Source organism: Pholis gunnellus (genome assembly GCF_910591455.1).
Source record: "Pholis gunnellus genome assembly, chromosome: 1".
In the NCBI taxonomy this organism is placed as follows: domain Eukaryota; kingdom Metazoa; phylum Chordata; class Actinopteri; order Perciformes; family Pholidae; genus Pholis; species Pholis gunnellus.
In genome coordinates this window covers 19,775,794-19,799,859 of record NC_136528.1, presented here as the reverse complement: position 1 = coordinate 19,799,859, position 24,066 = coordinate 19,775,794, and the positions used below count along the sequence as shown (strand labels likewise).

The window sequence follows — 24,066 nt, the reverse complement described above, 5'->3', positions numbered from 1 at the left end:
ATTCAAAACTACAACATGTATTTTTAGACTGAGAAGCGAGAATACAAGCTGGAGGAAAAAGGGGATTTGAGACTGAAATAAATAAATAAGAAAATTCCCAGCAGTAGACATAATGATAGGAAGCACTGTGTTGATTTTTTTTTTTTTTTTTTTAAATCAAGCATCTATTCAGGTCTCTGGTGAGGCTCTCACGCTTGCTTACACAAGCAGAAGCTTTCAGTGGCATCTGCAGCTGCATTCATGCTTTACAGGTACGCTGCAGGCTCTTCACACAGCTGCCTCTGGCAAAGTAGCTCTGACTCCAGGTGCGCCTTCCCTCGACACCTCAACACCACCCTCACTGCTTCCAGTGTCGCATGCCAGAGACAGAAACATGGGTCTTGGCTGATAACCATCAGACATACAGCAATCTGAAACAGTCACTTTACACATTTTCAAGGGCCACAAGTAGCTCTTTACACCATCGAATAGTTCATGCCGCCATACCTCACCTACGCCTCTAATACCAATATCCTAACACCTCCTAAAAGCTGCCAGACAACCTCCCACTCAAACATTTCCCACATATACCACCTTTAAAAAAAACAGCTCTATGTTTTCCTTTCTCTGTCGGCAGGTTATAAGAGACCTATAGCCCGTTATTCAACACTAAAATCTTTTTTCTTTCAAATGGGATCAAAGACTAACTGGGACAATTCCTCCGAGCTCCAGGCTTTATCTTCTGAGCAGCACTGAGTGACAAGAAGAAGCTGCATTTCATCTCATGTTTTCCCCCATCTAGCATTGTACTGCTTGCTTGTGAGTCACAGAACAGCACCTGCACCCATGTGTTAAGTACTGTCAAATAAAAGCCCAGCGTCCATTTACACAACAAAGAGATGTAACCCGTGAGGCAACCATTCTTTGCCTCCCTCCCTCCGTCTGACAAGACCGCAAATATATCACTTACTTAAGAGGAAGGCAGAACACGTTCCTGCTGCTGTCAGAGACTGCTTCTCTCCCTCATGCTCTGACAAACTTCTTTTCAAATACAAATCCAGAAACAAAACACATGCCAGCCTTTTATGTTGCACGGCCTGTTCCATATTTGATTTCAGAGTAACAGCAGCAGAGGTGACGATTATCAAAGCTCTGAAAGGCAAATCCTGTCTCAGATTCCCTCAACAAAAAATAAGAAAAGAAAAACCCTTTCATTGTTTAAGGAAATAAAAGGGTGGGATTTTGGTAAACCAGTTGCTTCTTATTAAAAAGAAAAGAAAAAAATCATTGTCTGGTACCAGTTCTAGGAATTTAAGGCAAGGCTTAATAAAACCTTTGCCAATCCACCAGGGTTTTAACCAGGAACGTCTGACTTACTGATTTATGCATATTAATGAACTCCAATACCCCCTGTCTAAGCGAATGCAAGCTGAGCTCCACACTTCTCTGCATCCTAATGGTTTCTGCTCCACCGGGATCATTACCAATAGAAATTTCAGATATTCTGTGCTATTAATCTCTGTCTGTCCTCCTGTTCGGCTACGTAATGACTAATTAAACATCAAAAGAGCAGAGCTGGGGATCTGCTCTGACAGCCTCTCTTTCTCCCAGGAGAGGCTGTGAGGAGGCTAGACTGTGACAGGGCAGCACTGAAAATCAATCACCTCGCGCTGCACACGTGTTTGCAAGCACACACGCACACACACACATTCATGCATGTACACACACGCACACACACATACAAAGACAACAACTGTACAGACAAAAATGTGCCCTACAGAGACATGTTCATTCTAATATTAAACAACAAGCATGAAAAGCCAGTCTTAGATTATCAGGCAGCTCTGGTGTGATTGCACAGCCACAAAAACAACCAAATTCCCATCCAAGAAGTGCGGGTTTGAAGTCAAGAGCGCTCTTTGTGTGCAAGTGTGGAGAGGGAGGGCGCGTAAGTAGCATAGAAGTGTGTGCGTGTGTGTTTGCTTAAGTAAGCTCACTGTGAAATCTATTTATATGAGAGGTAGATGATCTTCCACTCACAGATGAAGGCAGGCCAGCAGGGACCTTGCGAACCTTCTTTGTTTGTAGAGGATCTGTGGAGAGATGAAAGCACATCCAGTCATTCACAGTCCCAAAAAAAGAAGAGGCAACTATGAATGTGTTGTAAACAAGCCATAGATCACTATCAAAAACCTACTTTGTGGTATTGTTCTGTATTATCTGTGATTTAATCGTGACATAAACAACCTTTAAAAGAAAATTACAACTTCAGATACCAATTGTAAATGCCACAATACACTCAATCTAGAGTGGCACTTGGTAAAAGCAAGTTTATCCACTTGTTAATATATGACTACATATGACTGCTAACACATGTTGTCATTTTTCATTAATATCTAAATGAAACTAAAGTTTAAGACTTGAGTGAAACTGGGTCGACGGGAAGTATCCAGTTAGATTTTGTTTCTTGTGAGGTTCCGAATATATTGTGAATATTGCATACACTTGTCCCTGAAGAGAAAATAATATAATTTTCAGGGCATCTTTCTTATAATAATTGAGATGGCACTGACCGATGGGTGGAGGACCTTGCAGAGGACGTCTTCTAGGATTGGCTGCAGTGAAGGAGTAGGAAGGAGCTGCTGACTTCCCTGACGGAGTCACTGGACTAGGACTTGCCAACGAGACGTCTGACCTTACAGAAGAAGACTGACAGAGAAAACAAAAACACAAATGCTTCAAATTAAAGGATAAAACCAGCTTTCGTTGTCAGAAATGAGTGTTTACTTTAGTTGTTTGTCGTAAAAAATAACAATCTTGTAGTCAGCTAGTAATTTCAAGCCCCATCAACTAAATTGTTTTAATTGTCTCTATTTATATCATGCAATCTACATTTAACTTCAAAGACAGTTTTGTCCTAAATAATGCATCAGTAACAAAGCACACAGGCATTAACAGTGTGTTTACTGCAAATATCTGAATATCAGAATCAAACATGAGACAGGAAACATCGCAATGGATGTACAAATTGTTTTTTAATTGACTATCATATCACTTATTAGGTGACATGTGACATGTAACTCTTGTTTATTCTGTGTCACAGGATGGACTGCGGAAGCTCCCCGCATCATCCCATCACCAATATCTACTTAACCTCTGCAACACCGACAAACTGGGCTAAGAGCCCAATTAAGAGCTTGGTCTAATTAGTGTAATCGGCTGCAGACCAGCAGAGCAGGGATCATGTGAGCGAGCAGAGCGACGTGAAGTATTTGGCTTGTAAACTCGCCTCATGTCGGGAATCAGCAGGCTGAGGACTGACACAGTAACCACTGAGACCTTTCCAATACTGACAAAATCAAAACAATTTAAAGATAAACTCTATTCAGTGTAAAGAGAACATGTATGAAATGTTCTATAAAATTAATTATTTCTCTGACCTAAAATGTAGGTCATGAAAAACTGTCAGAGGCAACGTGACACAAATGTAATGTTAAAATGAATCAGGTCAGGTTCAGTAAAATGACAATGTGTCACTGGTGCTACAGCATTCACATGACACAACAGACCCACTTCTGCTGTTGCCTTTGTTCAATGATATTGAATCCCTGCAGCAACATGGCTCTGGCCTCTTTTACACTATTGCAGCTATACAGGGACGAACCACTGAGGAGAGCAAATTTGGATGCTTGTGACTCCCTTTGCGAACACTTCAGCATTAGTTTCATTCATGCAAGAACCAGAGAATCAAACTCTTGCAGATTAAATACTTTGTCATTCATTGAAGCAGCTTGAAACCTTTGCATCTTCAGATTTCATTTGTTAAGTAGGAGACACAAATATTCCGAAATATACCAGGCAAGTTGCAGGTGTGATGTAAAGTCAGTTGTCTTATTTTGCTTAACTATATCTTAATATATTATAGATTAATGTTGTAAGATTATTTCACAATGAATTGCAAAAACCCATTTTCATGAAACAAACATCAGAAATGTATACTATAGGAAATTTACAAAGATTGATCTGAGGAGCTCTGACTGAAGAATCCTTGTCCCCTTTAGTTTAATAGTGGATATATGAATACCTGAAGGGTTCAAGACACTTTCAGTTTCTCAAAAGGTCAACATTTCAAGTGGGAATACATCTTGTTGAGCGCAGTAAACTCTTTGAAAACGAAGATCTGCAGCCCCAAGTTGAACCTTAGAAACTCTTAGAAAGAGTGAGACGTTGAAATCAATTCTAAAATGAACAAGAAGCAAATGAAAGGAGTAGAGTTATGTTAAGAAGTTATGGACTCCCCGTCCTGGCAGAAGCCTGCCTGTTTTGTTTGTGTTATTTATAATGAAGGGAGCTTTTATTTAGAAAAGGATTTACAGTAATCCAACTTAGGTTAAATAAAGGATGGATTCACTTTTTGAAATCAGCGGAAGAGAGGCAAGGTCTAATTTTAGCAACATTTAAAAGCAGTCAAAACTCAGGAGTAAAGTAATGTTTTTTGTCGGGACCTCAAGTGATGGATCTGTTGCGCTTTAACTGTTTAGACCCTCTTTTTGATACACTGATGCAAGGAGAAGACTACATATAACAATTTAGAACATGTTGCTTGATTGGTTTTCAGGTGCACCAGTTTTATTGGTTTTGGGAAAGACAGAAGCTGATTTATTTCATAGCTCAGCTTTGAACCCACCTGGCCACTAGATGCTCCAGGATTCCTCCCGTAGCCAGGAAATGGAGCCCTCTCTGATTTACCTGTAAAAACACACAAAGGACCGTAACAGCAATCGTTTTATCTTTTATGATATTGAACACGCACCTGGTTTAACACAGAATAAAGGACTACATGCAGTCTCCTGATTGTTTTGTTTTGCAATGCTTGGTGCAAGATTTCACTTGCTGTTGTACATTTTTTCTACTTTATTGACAACTATTTGTACGGTATTGTGTCTGTGGGGCTGGAGTGTTTTAACTACATTGTAAAAACCAAGAGGTGTGGTTCCTTTTACTGAGTTTTGTTTGTTTTCTTTCACTTGGATATCATCTGATGCTGGATACAAGTAAAAGCGGGGGAAAGAAATTGCATTTCACAGAAATGCGACTCCCTCAGGTCCCTTAACAATGTATTACGTACTAAATATCCAACAAAGTAGTTGAATCTTAAGTTGAATCTTAAGAAAAGCGAAAGAAAAAAAAATCCTGCACTTCTGTAAAACTGTGTTATTTGTCACCAAGTGTTCAGTTTGCAAAAAAAAAAACATAAATATGATAAGCATAGAAAACAATAAATACAGAGTGATAATTGTCAAGAAGTCCTTCTATAAGTGTCACATTCGATGTGCACACCTCAAAAGGAATGTTCCCGAGCAGCCGTTATGGGGAAAATAAAACACACAACACACAACACACATGAATCATACACATCACAATATTCAAACTCAGCAGTTTTACTCCCCTGGAAAAACAAATGAGAGCTCCTCGGGGAGAATGATGAATAACTTTACCAGCGTTGTACATTATTTTTTGTCAGACTTCCAAATATTACAAGCACAGACACACGCGTTAGAACTAAATTCTGTTTCCTCTGGGGAAAATGTAAAAAAAAATGTTGTGAGTTCATGCTTGCATACCCTGTATCTTTTGTTACACAATGAGTGATCTGAACATTGCTTTCACAAGCGCAGGTGAACAGAGGCACATCTAAGAGAATTCACTTGTGCTTATCTGCGCAGTCCTGCAGGAGACAGTTGTTCTGCATCTGTGCAGACCGTCTCTAGAGACGAAGGAAGCTGAGGAAATCAGGGGAGATGGTTAAACTGGCAAAGCTGCTTCTCTTCTAACAATAATGGGATACAGTTCTGAGCCATCGCTCTTGCAATAGGAAATAGGATTAAGTTGTCGGTTACCACCAACCTTCACTATCGTGGCAGCACGATGAAACATCTCCTTTGACAGAGAATTTTAATTTCTGTATTTAGGTCTAATATCTAAAGGTGGTTTAGTGGAATTCATTTTCACTCCTAACCTGTATGCTGGGGAAAAGGAGTTAAATATTCATTGGCAGCATGTGTTTTGTCACACACACTGTGTCTTGTGTGAATAATTGATGGTCACTGTTGTAGTTTCAGGGCCCACCGGGGCAGACAGATGTGTTTGTGAAACAATGTCTCTATGAGACAGAGAAGCAGCCACACAGCGCTCCCCAAAAAACAGTGGAGCCTGAAAAAAAAAGACGCTCAATCAGCACTGAAGCCTAAATACACAGAAATGCACAGTATAACCAAGGAACCACTGAGCAAAATATCATGCGTAAATATTTACTGCATTGGTAAGCATTGCGATACGGCCACTTTCTTGCCAATGCATCTTCAAGGACACTACTTGTTACAATAGGAAAATGCTCGTATGAAATTACAGAGAAAGACCGTTTTACTTTTCTTTCCCTCATAAGTTGCAGCCATCATATTGCTTAATGTTCATGCAACAATATCACATATGGCATGTCATCTGCTATGACTGATGCTGTTCCTTTTCCTCCAAAAAAGAGTCATCAACAATGTATAAATGTAACTTGTTTCTTTTATAAACAAAGCTTTGAGTGTATCTGGGCATCATTGTGCAATCTATGTCCAAGCTGTGATTCAGTCTATTATATGTCCTTCCTTTCTGTCTCCCACACTGCATACATCTCTCCAATAATTCATAATAGACTTGAAATGTAATAAAACAATATTTTTTATCATTTAAAGTACAGGCTGAACCATGTTCCTCTCCTGGTAATCAGTCTGGATTTGCTAAATAGGGGAGAGAGCATTTAAAATGTGACAGACAGTATTGCTTTAAAAGGCACAAATGCAAATTTTCTAATTATGATTGTAATGACCTACTGTTGTCCATTTAGTGTATTTAGAGGAATTGATCACCACCACTGTATTACTGTGACATTTCTTTTCGTTTCAGCATGATTGAAGCCTGCTATTTAGCATTGAAAGGCTCCTTATCCACATTAATGGAAAGGATAATGTTATTTGTCTATCTGATGCCCAATTTATGTACAATGTCTCTGACAGATAGTTAGTCCCCCCCTCCCCACCCCACCCACCTCAGATGACACGTATTAGCCAGCAAGAAGAGAAGGATGCAGCAGTCCTCAGAGGACCGGCCACGTGGCAGCGTATTTGGGGATTAACTTCAGCTTGTGTACAGAAGTCAGTTTAGTTTGTTTAGACTGTTCTGCTGAAGATCCAGCAGCTCTGACCACTTTATCGGATCGTGCATCTCTTCTCTGCCCTCAGCGGTGCAAGAGCAGTAACTCGTCTCCTCCATTAACTGCCAGCAGGTATTTTTCCTTCTTTAATAGAGGAAACAGCTTTTAAAGAAACAAAAGAGTCAGTCATCCCTTTTGAAGCCAATCCCTTATGTCCTTATGACAGTTTAAATCCCATAGCCTCTTAAACTTAACAATAAAGCAACGACGCGAGAACAACCCCTGCTTGTGAAATTTACAGCTTGCAACAACGTGGCGGGACTGATTTTCAAATTTCAGGAGAATGCATATTTATGATGGTGAGGTAAAGTAGAACAAAGTGATATATCAAGTGGAACGTATTGCTGGGTTGGTCGGTTCTAAAGCCAGGAGCCTAAATTAGCTGAATAAAATATACCCTTATCATGCAGTGACACAATCTCCTCTCTGACGCACACAGACTGTAACTCATTGTGAGGAAAATAGGTCACTGTAATAATCTGTATTTCCCCCAAAAATCAACCTCAAAACAAGTTGTTCAATCACAAATTTCCCGGATTGAAGTATTTAGGCTTGCAACACTAGGTTATAAATCCTACTGTGAGGGAAGGAGAAACAAAACAAAAAAGCAGAATTCATTTTATGAGTTCCAGGCTTGTTATTACAAATGCGTTGTTTTCCCTCCTCCGAGCAGGCCTGTGTGATCACAGCCTCACAACAAGAGCAACACTATTATTGTTATCATTATTTCTTGAGTAGGCCCATTTGTTCTGAGCAGGGCTACACGGGTCTAAGCGGGTGTATTTTTGTGTCACAGGCCTACTAATGAGTCTAAAGTGCAGTGATTGAGTGGAAGCAAAAGTCATTATCTGCCTTAAAACAGCAATGTATGCAAAAGACACAAAATGAAAAGAAGCATCATGAGCAAAGTGGCTTAATTACTGCACCATCAGTAATATCAATTTAAGAAAAATCAATCTAATGAGAGAAGAAATTCCATAAATTCTGATTAAAATATTCTGTGAAGCTGCTAATTAGCATATAACTCGTGTGACAGTGTAACTAAAACTGTGAAACATTTCACTGCAGAAGTATTTATATTCAACTGAATTTTTCGTGGCGGACGGATTACATTAGTTGCTAATTTTCCAGAGGAGACAAACAATATCAGGGGGAAGGAGACAAATAGGATATGCAAACTACATTCAAACAATCAGAAATGTACAAAGATCTGAGTGTCAAGCTAAATCACACAATGTCTCGCCAATCCCAAGTGAAATACCTCATATAAAGTTTCTTATCCCAAGTCAATACATTGAAACTTTTAGCAGCAGTTATAGCTTCAGGTTTTCTCTCACTGTCACTATCACATTGGCACAGGCTCAGTCACGCTTTTTAGGAAGCATCTGTGAACGGCTATCGTGAAGTATATATTGTGCCACTCAAGGACTTTCACATACAGTGTTGATAAAACACTAAGCCTAGAATGCCTGAGGTCAAGGTTTTGTTAGCACAGAAATCGTTGCCCCAATTTAAGGCACTCTGAAGCATGATATACTTAATAATGGGCGTGTGTCTGGTCAGCACAACCTGGTGACATCTGACTGATGCGCTGTGCCCAGTTGTTGCTAAATATAGCACTTTGTATTGGACATCAGCTATTGTTTAACCAGACTAAAGAATCTCATGCTTTTAGTCTTTCATTGTTTTTTCCATACTCCAGACTGCTGTCATGCGTCTTCGTTTCTGACCATACAGCCCAAATGTTACAAGTGTTACACTGACTTGTTCTGGGTGTCTTTGCCTGGTTGCTCAGTTTGGTTGGGATGAGCAGCTCCAGGTCTCTTGTTCCACTTTTTTATTTCCTAGGATGAAACCTGCTGAGCACTTGCAAAACTTTGCATTGTATGACATATACTGACATTGACAACCGTCCCACACACCCGTTACACAGCTACACTACACAGGATGGGGGTTAGGTGCAATCTACAGTTTTAACATAAAGAAGTACTGTTTCTTTACCCAGATGTTTTCTTCTATTGCACAAGTTTGAACCAAAAACCTTACACTTACAAGTCCATGCGTTTATTCTGCAGTAACCACAATATAAAATACAAATGGTTTAATACCACACGATTGACATATTGTTTAGTGAGCATCTTCTCAACAAACTGTGCAGCAAAAGCACTTTGGTGTTAATGTGAACTGTTAGTATTGAGATTGTTCAACTCACACCGAACATACAAAACACCCCACACGCCCCTTCACCGAGCACATAGCAAGCACCAGTGCACCTGTTTGATTTCAATAATTGTATGCAATAGTTTATTATTGTAATGTGTCCACTAACCTACTCATTAACACAGTGTCTACAAAATATAATAGTTTTACTGTTGAAGAATTATTTCAATAAGAATCCATGAGTGACGTGTGTCAGACAAGCTCTCAGATAGAATGTAAGAGAATGCATGCTTCATGCTTTGTTAGTCTGTTGGCTGTTGTATACAACATAAATTGGTATAGTAAAACTAATGAACATATAATATCTAATTGCAGAAACCAAACCATTCAATTGAAATAAGTAACTTCATTTACTTAAAATATGCAATCTAGTTCAACCTCAGCTACACAAACACACTGAGTTAGTGAAGTTAACATTAGGTGCTAAAATCCGACTGAAAGAAAAAGCCTGCTGGCCAGTCATTGGTAGTGTGCATCCTTATTGATCACAGGGCTGCAGTGCAGCCTCTTATTCTGATAATGTGAGAGGTAGTGACCTCAGCACCTCCAGGGATCAATTCAAAATCCTCGCCACAAAAACAGCCAATTAGTGAGCGTGCTTCACCGCCTCTCCGATGCATTCCAAGAGCCTTTTTTTCCATCCAGAAAACAAGTCTATTTTCCTCGCTCCAAGGAAAGTCATGAGACCATGAAAACAAACTCATAATACAGGATGAGGAAATGTTGTTTAGAAACCCTATGAAATGATCACATGTGTTTGCTGTTGTGTGTCCGTGTTCCCGTGTGACGTCTTCCATGGCACCTAACCACGAAACATTAATCCTATCAAGTTAATGGCCCGTTTCTTAATGCCGGACCCCATATCAGGACTAATTTATGGCAAAAAGAAAAACATTTTTATAAATCTTCATTTAAGACCTAAATACTTTCATACAGCTTTTTGTTGTTGATTTCCATGAAAAGGAGGGAAAACAAGGCCCTGATTCTGTGATACTCGAATCATGACCAGGATACTCTACCCTATGTAAAATCAAGTGTACACCCTGGAAGTAAAGCTAGACAGGCTCCACGGCTACTAATACTATTCCTCTGGCAACAAGAGACAGCACAAGGACAAATCAGATGTACACTCACTCATTTTTGCCTCGTACCTTTTATAATGCCTCCTTTTGTTTCCTTTTCTCAAGAGTTTGTGTACATCCATCCTGTCAAAGCTGTTTGATGCTTCCACCATGGTTCTGTTTGACAGTAAATAAAAGCTGGCTGGGTTAGAGGTTAGGTCAGAGTAGATGAGGAAACAGGGAGGAGAGGTAGTGCACCACATCAGCTTCCTCCCTCCCTAGCTGGGGGTGAATGTCTACAGCCCATCCACAGGAACAACAGTAGGACGGAGATACATGATGGAGCCACAAAACACTGAGGAAACATGTCTCCCCTGCCCTGAGCTTGACATTAATGTCTGCGTACAGCCCTGTCAGCAGTGGCATTATTCAAAACAGCAAGAGCAAATGTTAATGAGTTCTTATTTGCATATTTATTTTTTTCTTTGTTGAAATGTCACTGATTATTATGTTCTATGATGATAAATGCATCTGCTCATGCAGCCTGATGTGTAATTAGCCATTAGGTGGAATAAATAGATCAATTAAAGGAGAGGGACCATGATTAAGAGAAATCAAACCAGGAGGAATGCAGGAGTGAGAAACAAAATAACACATAAGGCTTGGGGGAGGGAAAGCTTACCTCCATTGCTTTTAGATTAGACTAGAAATCTGGAAAGGGATCAAATATATTAAAGATTTTACTGCACAGTCTTTAGCCCTGAAGTCAAACTTTAAAAATCAGGAGCTGCTGCCCTTCGCACTAACTAAACAGTTTATTTCCTCCTAAAATCCATCTCTGTGTGAGAGAGGAGATGTGGGTTTCCTGATTGTATTTATCCCCTCCCGGGATAATCAGGCGCCATGGCTCGGTCTATTTGAATTTTTTTCAAAGTCGGTAAAAAGGAAAGAGGGGGAAGTGTAAAGGGGGAAATGTTTTTGTTTGGCCTTTGCCTTTTTTCCGAGCCCAACGATTCTGCTGCCAGCGCTTGTTATTCACGAGTAAGAAAAAAAATGCATTACTGCAGACCAGATGGGAACATTCCACATGACCAAACCAATCAATCACCTTGGTGGGACGCAGGTGTGACACAGCCGTGCAGCAACACACCATTTCACAGTCTATCAGGCACAAACACATGGTCACCAATCAATGACACCCTGAGGACCCATGAGGAGGGGTGCTCCTCCGCAGCCTCAGTGGTTCATGGCTGATGACTTCATAATCACACATCTATTCTCTCTGAGGAGGAAGGCGATGAGCTACCTAATAACGTCTCCCACCATGTGGGCACCAACACTGTAATGGATGCCGCTTTGATCGGGCCAACATGCTCCCCCCTGCATCACACATTCACATGTGAGCTCACCAGCACTGTCCCTCTCGGATTGAGAGGAGGCTGGAAACAAGAGCACATTTAACAAGCTGAAGAAATGTCCCCCAGTCAGATATTGGAATCAAGTCAGTGTGTGACATCAAAGTGGCGTCGTGCGTTTGTTAATAGATGCCAAACAACTGTTGAACAGTGAAACAACAGAGGTGAAGGACAATAAAAGGATACACACATGGGTTAGGAATGCTGATCCAGATCCAAGCACTGTGGGCATATTTCCTTACACAGAAAACCCCTGCAAACCCTTTAAGTACATAAGCCTGCACTAAATAAAACATCAAAACAGCCTGAAGGGGATAAATCTTTTGATGAGTGCTTTCAGTGGGGATGGCATTGTATGTGGGCAAAAAGCGTAGCAGCCATTTAAAAGAGTTTTGTTGATTTTAAGTTGACAAAAAGAAATGTACCTTCCCACCCCCATATTCCTGGCTGTGATGAAAAAGTCTCACAGAGCCGTGCCTCTCTCTACACTTCCCACACCTCACACTCTCAGGGGCTGGGCCAGGCATTGTCAAGTTGGAGTAAAGGCGAAACAAGTGTTTGCGTTTTATTAACCAATCACAATCCACTACAGTCCAACAAGAAAGAAGTGTAACATTATAGAGTGTTTTGTTTGCCAACACACCCAGCATGGACACAGCACGCCTGGGAGAGCAGTTATGACTGTGGAAAAAATGGAGGCGGGGGTTAGGAGTGGTGGGCACGAGAATTAAACAGCAACTGTTGGCCAGGTTTTCTGAGGCTCTTCTCAAAGGACTCAACCTTTGATGTGTTTTCAAAGTAGATGCCTTTAGGTGAGAGAAACTTTACAAAGTTCCCCTAAAACCTGACTTGTCCATGTTCCAGAGATTGTCCAGGACTCAGGGGTCAAGTTCATGTTATAGTAGAGTTACTCCGTTTCAAGAAAAAGAAAGAGAGGAGGGATCCAGTCATCTGTGCTCAACCTGGGTTCACATCACGACCGTTATAAAATAAATTATTCATGAAGTTGGTATTTGTAATACATGCAAGCAGACCACCACCTAATGCTTTTACTTTGTGTTTCACGTTGACACAGTCACGAATCACATCTTCATTAACAAAATCTTTCATACACTTCTGTACATATCAATCTCTTTATTTCATACTATACTGTGCTCTTTTATTCACTTATATAATGCACATCTTGGAGAACCAATAATGTGCCTCCGTCTTGAAAAGACAGTGGGTGGTGTGATTTTTCAAGGATTATTTAGTGTTCTTTTCATTTGCAGAAAGGCCAACAACACTAATAAATAATAAAGGAATTTACAAAGGAAAAACAACCTATAAACGCCCTATGGATCAGCTATGAGGGCAACAGGTGTGTACAGTAACACAGTGCCAGGTAAGATTACGGACATAGCTATTCTTTCAGATTTGTCTCAATTGAAGACAACTGTTGCCTAGCTTTAATGCTCTCAACACAACATCTGGAAATTCCAGAGGTTTTAAAGTCAGTGCTAACACTGCCAAATTCATCAAAGTTGCAATACGATTGCTATAGAGATCATTTGAAAAAATGTCTCCAACCATCCACAAATGAGTCACATACTCACAGGTATTGTGTTTACAGTTCTATACAGTAAGTACTGCTTTCTGCAAAGAAGACAGATAATGTTAAGAATCAATGGTCTCTGGCTTTTTTGGTGTATATCGGAGCTACGCAGAGAATAGATATTCAAAACTGTCGGTAATGTCAGCGGCAAGCGCTGAAGTCAGCAGACTCTAATTGTTCCACTCACAGTAATTCTTCTGAATGAATCATTTCCCTTTTAGCTTTGCACTTCTATTAAATCATCTCTAATATTCTTCTTGGCATCAGCTGCAGGCAGCGTGAGGTGAGAGAAATGAGAGAAAAGGAGGAGGGGAGAAAGAACCGAAGAGAGTGGAAAAGAGAGCGAGATGTGGGATATACAAGTAGGCCAACTTGGATTTATCTTAACTTCTTTTAACCATTACTCAAAAATGTATTTTCAGCCCAAAATATATATTTTTAAAGACAGAATTGTCTTTCTTTTGGATGTGCAAACATCTGCAGATGCACGTGTACACAATTATCCACAATTAACTTATCCTGGACCTTAAAATAAATCAATATACATAACAGACATTCTTTCGTAAAATGCAGTCAAACGATCTGCACAGGGACATCTGATTCTAGATACAATCGTGGTGCATGATGACTTGTTATGTCATCATAGCTTGGCCTTAGCCAGGCTCTTCCTTCCTCTTTGGAGAGACAACCCTCCAGAGACTACAGCTGATCCTCTGCAGCTGGGCAGCGTCGCCAGTCGCATGCTGGGGGCCGGGGCCTCGAGAAGGCAAGGCAAGGGCTGGGCACGGCCGAAACGGGCTGAAAGAAGGAAGAGGGCGGGGAGGGCTGGGATGTGTGGGGAGATGTGGGCGGCATGTGGATGAAGAAAAGGGATTTGCACCCTTTCAGCTTCTTCAGCTCTTCACGCTCTACTGACCCCGGTAATAGATAAGCACACCCTGCAGCTCTGCATAATGACCGGCTCCATCCACTAAACTGTACTGCACATCTCCTCGTCTTTCCATCTCTGCTCACTGTTCTGTTCATATGCTGTATACAGTACATATATACATTTAGCCTTTTTTCAAAGTGAATGTGCAAAAAGTTAGTGCAGTATCAGGCTCCTACTAGGAAAACTTGCAGCGTGTGTGTGTCTGTGTGTGTGTGTGTGTGTGTGTGTGTGTGTGTGTGTGTGTGTACAGGAGTGAATGACAGAGTGGGGAGAGGGAGCAGCATTGGCAGCATGTGACCCACTCTGCAGTGGAAAGAAAACCGAGTGCACACCTGAACAGCACCTGGCCACAATCACAGCCTGGGTCTGAGAAGGGTCCCCCACGGGACGGAGCATTAGCACATGACACCTGCCCCAGTAAAAACACACTGGGGATGCCAATGTGATGTGGGATGTGACACTTCACCAAAAGCCTTGAGGAACAATTAGAAATGAAAAATGAAAATGAAAAATAAATTCTATTCTAGTGCAAAAGACTGCCCAATGTAGCATGCTTGTATGATGCCTTTTTTGTATTATCAAAAAATGCAATGTCACCGAAACAACCCCACACAGTATCAAAAGAAGCAAAACCAACACAAGACAGACGATTTTTGTTGATACAGTTTGCAAACGAGGAGGGGAATCAACTGCACCATCAAACGCTTACGGAATGCTAATATGATGCAAATTGTGGGTTCCAGCAGGGTATTATTACGCTCCCTTTAGCAGCATGCATTATGGCTTTAAACTACCTAGAGAGCACAGACAAATACACAAAATGTGATTAGCATTTTATGACATCCGTGAAATCAATCCAGGCAAATAATATGGATATCAGGTATTTGCAAAATCATCATATTACAACTAACATGTTGGTTAGAAGCATACTGAGAGTAAAACAATAGCAAAAGGACTGCAATGAAATAAATAAGTAAACATTAAAAAATAAAGTTTTCTGAGGTTTTTTAAAAGATTTTTTAAACTGTAAAAACACAAGATACAAAGCAGCATGGACTCCTGAAAGGTTGCATGCCAGTCATATTAACAGCTAAACTATTGTTTAAAATTAGGCATTAACCTATAGTTAGGGTCAGGCCATTGTTCATGGAGTACCTGAACAGATCAGGTTACCGGTACCTCAATGAGCACGGACGCCTGGCCAATCCTGGCGCTTGAATGCCACACAGGGATGGTCTTGCTAAAAAAAGCAGCGGAATACTGCAACATTAACACATGTTGTGGATCCTTTATTTGGTCACATGAGACAAATCTCTGGTTCTTCTCAGTAAATAAATATTTTTTAGACAAATATAGTCAAATAAACCATAAATGCACAGCTTAAACTGATTTTAATTCCAACTTAATTTGCCAATGAGGCCCTCATGAGACTGAGGTAGGATGATGTCTTAAATACATTATAATACAACACAAGTAGGTTGTCTGTAATGTATCAGAACTGCAACATCAGAACTGAGCTGTCTAGACATTTCTTTTTTAATAAATAATCAGCTCCATGGGAACAGAAAACTCCACCTGACTGATGGTAATTAAGACCACAGCAATGCAGCAGTTATATAGCAATAACAGAAAGTAGTCCATTGAGACTTTTAATGTTCTGTATAACTAGCATGTAGGGTCTTTAAAGCTGGTAATATTTTACTGCTGGCTGTGGCAACACCCAGTGAAAGGTGATCTACAGCAGTGGGTGAGACAAAAACACAGGTCGTCACATTAAGGCCACGTGTGAATGCCGACGGGTGGGAGCAGGATGCATGCGGCTGCATGCGTGTGTTGGCGAGAGCGTTAAGCTGATTAGTTTTCATGCAGGGCTAAAACTGCATGAGTAATATGTATGAAGCACAACAAAGAAACGTGAGGATGAAAGTGCGACTCAGCAGTTTTGATATGCCCTCAGGCCTCAGTCACATGGCTGGAAAGAACTGATGCACAACAGTCATCACCACAGAAGAAGTGAGAAACAACATGAAACAACCACCTGTTTATATTGAGTCAATTAAAAAGGGCGTGTTAGAGGGCATGTAATATACAAGAGACAGAGGCTTTATCTCTCACTCTGAACTTCATGAGGACTTAGAAAAATGTTTGTTTGTGTGTCACAACATAAGAAAGAAAGAAATCCAGACAATGGCTTTTCCTGCAACTTCTAGCCAGGCCATTAACTCAGAAAGATTAACACAATTTCAGTTTTTATATTGAAATGAAGAGTAGTTTGCAGTAGAAAGAGAGCAAGTCTGTGAAGAAAGGGTGACTTGAAACATGTACGCATTAAAATAAAGGCAGTAATGTTTGCCTAAAAAATATAAATCAAATGGAAGAATAATGGATAACATAGGTCTTTTGATCTCCCAATAAGACTTTATCCTACGTATTACCACAAAACGCCACAAACTGTGTCTGATGACATCTGTGAAAAGCTATATCAACCCTGTCTTGCTAATTTAAAGCAACAGCAACTTTAAAGCATAGGCCTGAGAATCAAAAGGCTTTCTAGACTTGGAAGAAAACAATATCAGTCCATTAGGTAAATAATGACAAAAATGCAGCGTACACACACACACACACACACACACACATCCAGTCACAATACAGCGAGAAGTAAAAGTGCGGAGTGCAGCTCTTTGAGCTCTTTCAGCTCATCGACTGTGTTAATTGCCCAGATTGCTTGAAATCAACCTCCCCCACTGGCTTCTGCTCAACACCACAAGAAAAAATCTGAGCGGGTAATTAGATGTATCCATTCCTTGTCAGGGCTGTGAACTGTTGGTTCTCCCTGTGGCTACACAATTAGAACAACTGAGTGAGGAACAACCCTACAAGACCTGCAGAAGGCCTTAAGTCAAGCATTACCACCTACAGAGAAGGAAGAGAGGTTCAGTGAATTACATCCATTGAAGTCATCAGCTGCACAGTAACATGAAACAATTGGGAAGAACAGACATCTGTGGGAATTTTAAAGATAAATGTGTAACCCTAGAACAGTTGGAGGAGTGTCTGAGAGTCTGACCCAATCAGGGTTTCAAGTCATATAATGAGAATTGCCAGCTCATCAGTGATGTACGACAGTTACGTAGAAATACTTCAGTGAAACTACGCTCGTTCACAATCACACTACAAAATAAATAAGATTACAATAGAATTGTAATATAATTTCAGCTGGTGTGGATTTACAGGATGTTTTAGGGGAGCAGACAAAGGCCGAGCCGATTTTTGATTTTCTCTCTGATCAAAGTCATTTCCCCACCTCTTGCTTCTCATAATTAAGACTGTACATCTAGAGGTGGAGAAGTTCTTGTTGGTCTATCTGTCTCTTTGAATGAACCCGTGCCCTGAAGGAAGGGGTCAAATAAAACATTTGCTTTCGGTGGCAAAGCAAATTCCCAAATATCACATATTTGCATCACATGGAGTTCAACTTTAGTGAACTTGTGTATATGCGGTTGTCCCCACTTGGCACTGCCCACATTTGCATATGCATTTGCGCATGTGTGACCCTGCCCTGAATCTTTTTTCATTGTCATCACAACGTCAACTTGTGCGATAAACACGTCGCGAAAAGACTGCAATATTGAGCGATCAGGCCAGTGCTTGAAAAAGAGAGCGAGCAAGCGACGATGCTACTTATGCTCCACTCCGAGACTTTTCTCTGCTCTGCCTGAGTCTGTCTTTGCACAAGTAGGGTGTTGGTTATCGCACATTTTCCTCATATCGTGCAGCCCTAATGAGCGGTTGAGTCAGAGGAACGCACATGGCTGAGACTGAAAATATGTTCCAGAGTGTCCTATAATAAGCAGGAACAATGTGGCTGCCACCTGTCCGGCAGCATGCACTGAATAACGTGCGGGTTAGTAAGAGGATTGTGGCACAAGAGGGTGGGGCTAAGATGCACGTGAGGGCCAGACCAGCTGATCCGTACTAACATGGGAGTCGGCCCCTGGTGAAAACAGTGTCATCCTTAAGCAATCTGTGGTTTCCCGGCATTCACCCAAAACCTCATCCAGCTTCAAAGCCTCTCACTCTTCTCTTTGTGAGCCCCTTTTGTCAGCCATGTATTACCAGTGCTAGGACTACATAACCCCTTCAAACCCATAGAACCGAGAGCTGGCTTTTTCTGATTAAATGTTTGTGCTGTAGCTACATACACACTGATGTGAGTCATGTCTTTCATTGTCTCATGTGAGCGTGTCTAAGTCACGTCATTCTGAGCACATTCAAAAATACTGACAGTATAAATGAATGCATATACGAATACTTCAATACTCAAACCACATACTGTATACAAAAACTCATAATTAGCTTTGCATTACGACAAGGATAGACACAGAGAAGCCTATTGATATTGTCCAGTGTTTTTGTGATCAGGTATTATTATCAGGTGTTGAGCTGTAGCTGAGAGCTTTAGCAGTACAGAGGTCCACTGTTGATCTAGTGTTTCAAGAGTACAGCAAATTTAAACCAGATGCAAACCATAATATACAGTACAAGATCAGAACACGGCATAGTTACATATTGTTTGTCTCTGGTTTCTTTGATCTACATTACTACTATTGTTTTGACATTTGGTGGGCACATGTTCGATGCAGCACAGAGGATCTGACTTTCACAGAGGTCCGTTTTCAAATTAGATCTCAAGATGTGGGTTTTTTTTCTTTCCAGACTTAAGTTCAATAAAAACATCTTTAAATAAAAACGTTATTCAATCTTGAAGCTATTTGGCGAAGTAGCAGTTTTATTTGATAATCAGGAGATAAATGACTTCAGGACTGATAGACTTTAGTATTTCTTCCCAAAGAAAATTTCTCATCAGAATTGCATTTTTTTAAGAACAAATCACAGTTTAGATCTACTGTGCTGATGAACTAAACCATGTAAACATGGAAAGTATGTCATTAGGGTTATGAATTGGGCATCTCCCTTCAGGAACAATACATTGAATAGGTGGCAGGAAACAGGAAGAGGTCCTAAGGGCCCTGACACACCAAGCTGACTGTGAGCCACTAAATTACCACCCTTACATTTTCATCCAACATGTTCTACATTGGTTTTCGATGCTTACATTTAAATATCATTTACAGTTCCATCTACAAACAAACAATACTGTGTTAATAACATTAAGGGGCTGTACGTATGTGAGACGGAGAAATACCAGGAAGTCCAATCATGACACAACGTCATTTTATCCTTTGTTGCAAGGATTGTGTACTAAGTAACAGAATTACAAAGTAACTTTTTCCTACATAGAGAATTATGAGGCCACCGTCTCCAACACATTTTGTCCAACTTCCAGCCTTCGACAAAACTCTGACGGGTGTCTTTACTATTTTCTAACAAGTGTTGCACTTGGTTGGATTTCTGTCATTTGTAACTGAAATTGCGGCTTTATGCCGTTGTGTTGGCGTTGTATTGTAATCAGCACAGTGCTGCTAAAACTGCCAAAGAGGAAGAAAAGAGCCATCTGTTTGGTTTTCGGCTGGACCACAGCAAAGCGGGCGCGACAGTGTTTCCACTGGTAACTTCTTTGCAACCACAGCTAAAAAGAAATCTCTAAAGACAACAAAAGTCATTTTCCCTGCCGCTCCAAGCGCCTCTACATGTGTGCCTGAACTACAACACCATGGAGCGTCTCTTTACTCCAGTGAAATGTAAGGAAATAACGTAGTATATTAACTTTTTTCCTACTCTACTGTGTCACAATACACTGTCTTATGATAGTGATAGTGTGAGGGGATTACTAAAAATACTATTATTTTCAAACGGGCAGATCTATCTGTGTAAATACTATTTTCTTTCAGCAGAATAAATTGTGGTCATGTGTTGGCTTGAGCCAGTTGAAGACATGCTGCCACTGTACGATCAGGATGGTACCACCTCCGCCTCATTTTGAGCCGGGAAAAACCCTGATAATCAAGTACAAGTATTTCATTGTCCATCACATACAGCCTCGGGAAAAAACAACTTGCTTAACATCTCACCCACAATTTCCACACACCTGACGGAACGCCTGACTATTTGGCCTACTCAGAAGTTCAGAAACTACCCTGTATGCTGTGTGACAACAACCAGAGATGCTGAGATGCTAAACAACTCATTAAACAGTTTAGAAACTGTATTGACTCACTGGATTCAACCATTGCGATCACTACTGCAAGATAAATTAAAGTGTACAACTGTTGTGTAACTATGAGGAACAACACTTCAGACATGATTTAATAAAGTGCTGAAAACTCCATTGACCTACGTAAGTCCCAGATATTACTGTGGAAAAAACAATTATTGAGCAAACTCATCTTGAATTCCAAGCCTGAGAGAAGCTCAGGCATTTCCAAGTTTACAATCACGCTGTCTAAATCTGACATATCACTGCAATAGATCACATCCATATTCTGCAGCTGTTTAATGTATAACGTATAATTACATTGTGTGCGTTTGTGTCTGAAACAGTCATGTGATCAATTACAAGAAAGATAACATTTTGTTTCAAATAAGCAGCTACCATTTGCGAACTAATCGCTTTTCTTGGAAACCCATCTCCAGGGTCATTGCATAATGAGCTGAGATGTAGTTAGCCATAAAACTGTCGAGTGGTTACACATCACAATGATGCCAGGCCAAAGAGCTGGATAACGCCCAGCTAAGAGAACTTAGTCAGAAATACCAGAGTACCGTATGTAGCTGCAAACGGTATTTTTGTAATCATTATCAAAATAGAAGTTATGATTTGTTAAAAAAAAAAATATGTGTGGAGGAAAATAAAGACACAACTAGGCAATCTTTTGTGTAGTTATTGTCACAAAAGCCAATAAACTACCAGCAGCCACACCGCCGCCAACCTGAGTCAGTTGTTACACCTGAACACCACATGTTCTAATTGAGCGTGTGTGGAAACTAGATCCAAAGAGAGCAGAGAAGTCAAAATAGATCGCTTAAATGGCTAAAAATAGGCAGCTTCTGCAGCTCAAAGTGATAGAAGAATTTAACTTGACCAAACCTACAATACTGAAAAGACAGACCAAGCCTAAACATTGACAACTCCAGAATCATTATGTCTGGCAAGAAAAAAACATTTTCCCTTTTATATAATGAATAGTGTTAAATTACACGAATAACTAACAATTATGGACCTTGACGGATGGTTTTGATGAAAGGGTACTTGACGACTTATCTAAGAAAACATTAGAATAAAAGGGAATCACTGCTGCTCTGCTCTGAAAATGTAATATAAAATGCAGATATAGAATTCTTCCCATTTATATCAGGAAAGGACAAGCAAGAAATATTGAACATTAAATAATCTACAGTAAAACATAATGTTTAATATTATGTTTTACTGTAGATTTTTATATTAAGAAAGGTCTTTGCTACAACAGACTGTTTAACCTTGCACCCTAAAGTCACTACCATGCTGCCAATAGAAGATGCTGAGGGCGGTTTTGATGTCTAGGAGACGGCTTCTTATGACAGAAAGCTATACTGATGGCGTGATTTCTAGCCTGGGGGAGGGTCATCGCAGGAGGAGGAAGAGGGAGATACTGAGAGAGGGGGGGGGGGGATTAAGGGAGAAAATAAAGACAGCAGGAGATGGAAAAAAAATAGCCCTGCAGCCTGGCAAGCCTTTCAGTACTGCTACCTCCAGATGCATGATGTGCCTTAACCTCAATCAGGCAATTTTCAAACAGAATTCCACTACCAAAGGGCATGTGAGTTGAAGAGAATCACTTACTTACCCATTATGTTCGAGTTCACGAAAGGTGTTGGGGACAATCCTTCATGGGAAACTAATCGACTGTCACTCAAATGATTGCCGTAATGAGGGCTGTCAGCGAAACCCTGGGGAAAGAGATCAGAATATTAAGCACATTATCGGGCAACTTCACTAATTGAGTGAGATGGCATTGCACTAATTAGAAAGAGGAGAGCACAACTGGTTAGTTATGCTAATAAATTTAAAGAGCCAGGAAAGAAAAACAGAGCTTTAAATCTCTGTGACTGACATTTTCACTGTTGGTTCACATTAATAATACGTATACATTTATGACCCCATCATTTGCCATGTAGATACAATTAGTCAGTGGAATTGTTTGTTTCTATTATTTAACTTTTAATATTTATCATATCATTTTACTTCTTTCGTCTTACTATTTTGTAAAGTATTTTGAGCTGCATGAAAGGTGCTGCATGAATGAATTATTATTATTTCCCATTTTTTGTTGGAGGAGGCAGAATAATTCTCTCACCACGTTAGCTAACGCTGGCTAGCAAGTTGTGTTGGCTTGTTTTTCAATGATGGCTGAAGAAACATTTCTTTGAATGTGTACAGTCCTTCTCCGGGACCAGATTGTCTGACCCCTATATTCTTACTCAATGGCCAGACATTTACACACCTGATAGAGAAATCAAAGCATGCATAGTAAAGAGAAGCTGAGGGCGCATACATCTTTGCTATTCCAGCATTGGCAACAGCAAAAAAGGAAGACTGACTTAACAAAACGAGAGTTTGTTTGACAAATATCGGCCAAGGGTTTCAGAGATGAAGAGAAAATGTTGCTAATAGTTTGGCTTTTGCTAACAGCAGCCAAGGACTCACTGCTGCGGCTACGGCTAGCTGAAGGCTAAACAAGTAGCAACATTTTCTCTCCATCTCTCAAATAGTTTGGCCTTCTGCGTGAGCTCACCTTTGCAGTGCAGCAGCCATGATGGCTGATGTAAGCAGAAGGTAAAGCTCAATTATGAGCAACATTGTCTCTCCATCTCTGAAACGCTTCACCGATATTGAAGCTCGCTAGAGCCTCAAATCGCAGTTTGTCATCACAAAGGTATCTGAGCCTTACTCCTTTGATTCTGGCACCCAACAACACGATGACATTGTATGTGTGACTGTAGCCAACTACTCTACTACTCTGAGGTGATTTGTGTCTTTCCTTTGTTTTGCGTCCGGTGAACACAGTGATGTTATCATGACGTTGGCATTATAAGGTTCTATAGGCTAGTTGTTTACACCATAGTAAAACCATCTCTTGGCAAACTATCACAAGTTTTGGAATTCAAACACATTACCACTAAATTCTTCAGCATATGAACTTCATATTGCCAACATATCAGCACCAATAAACAGATAGAGTGATGTAAATATGTGTGCTGTTTTTTAGCTCTTAGAAAACAACTGAACAATACGTCTATAAAACAAACATCTAACCCTTGAACAAATTCAGTTGTGTTGACGTTGGAGTTTTCTTCTTGATTCTACTATTTTATCTATATGATAAGAGGTTTATATATATCACCCCACAGTTCATAAGAAGGTGTTGTTACATAGAAGAGAAAGAAACAGAGAGATGCAATCCCATATCATTCCCAGGTACCTGCAGCTTAAAAAAATTGTCTTTTTCTCCTTCAGCTTAACAGTGCCTTTTCATGACAGTTATCAGCTTCGGGGGCTTAGGTCTAAATATCGGTCACAGTATGGTTTTTGAAACTCGGGGTCCTATGTAATAAAAGATAGTCTGTTACAGTGCTAATCCCAAACCCTGTGAAAATCCTCCTGTGCT

General features: G+C 40.3%; 1 protein-coding gene across 2 annotated transcripts in view; it reads right to left on the bottom strand.

Moving 5' to 3' along the window:
- Positions 1-24,066, bottom strand: part of tcf12 (transcription factor 12) — a 70,963-nt gene that overhangs the window by 30,659 nt on the left and 16,238 nt on the right. For both annotated transcript variants that reach the window (XM_079178491.1, XM_079178492.1), the window contains exons 5-8: positions 22,246-22,348; positions 4,667-4,728; positions 2,553-2,688; positions 2,020-2,072 (exon numbers count right to left, since the gene is read on the bottom strand). In XM_079178491.1, coding sequence (XP_079034617.1) covers positions 2,020-2,072; positions 2,553-2,688; positions 4,667-4,728; positions 22,246-22,348 — 354 coding nt within the window. The remainder of the gene's footprint in view (positions 1-2,019; positions 2,073-2,552; positions 2,689-4,666; positions 4,729-22,245; positions 22,349-24,066) is intronic.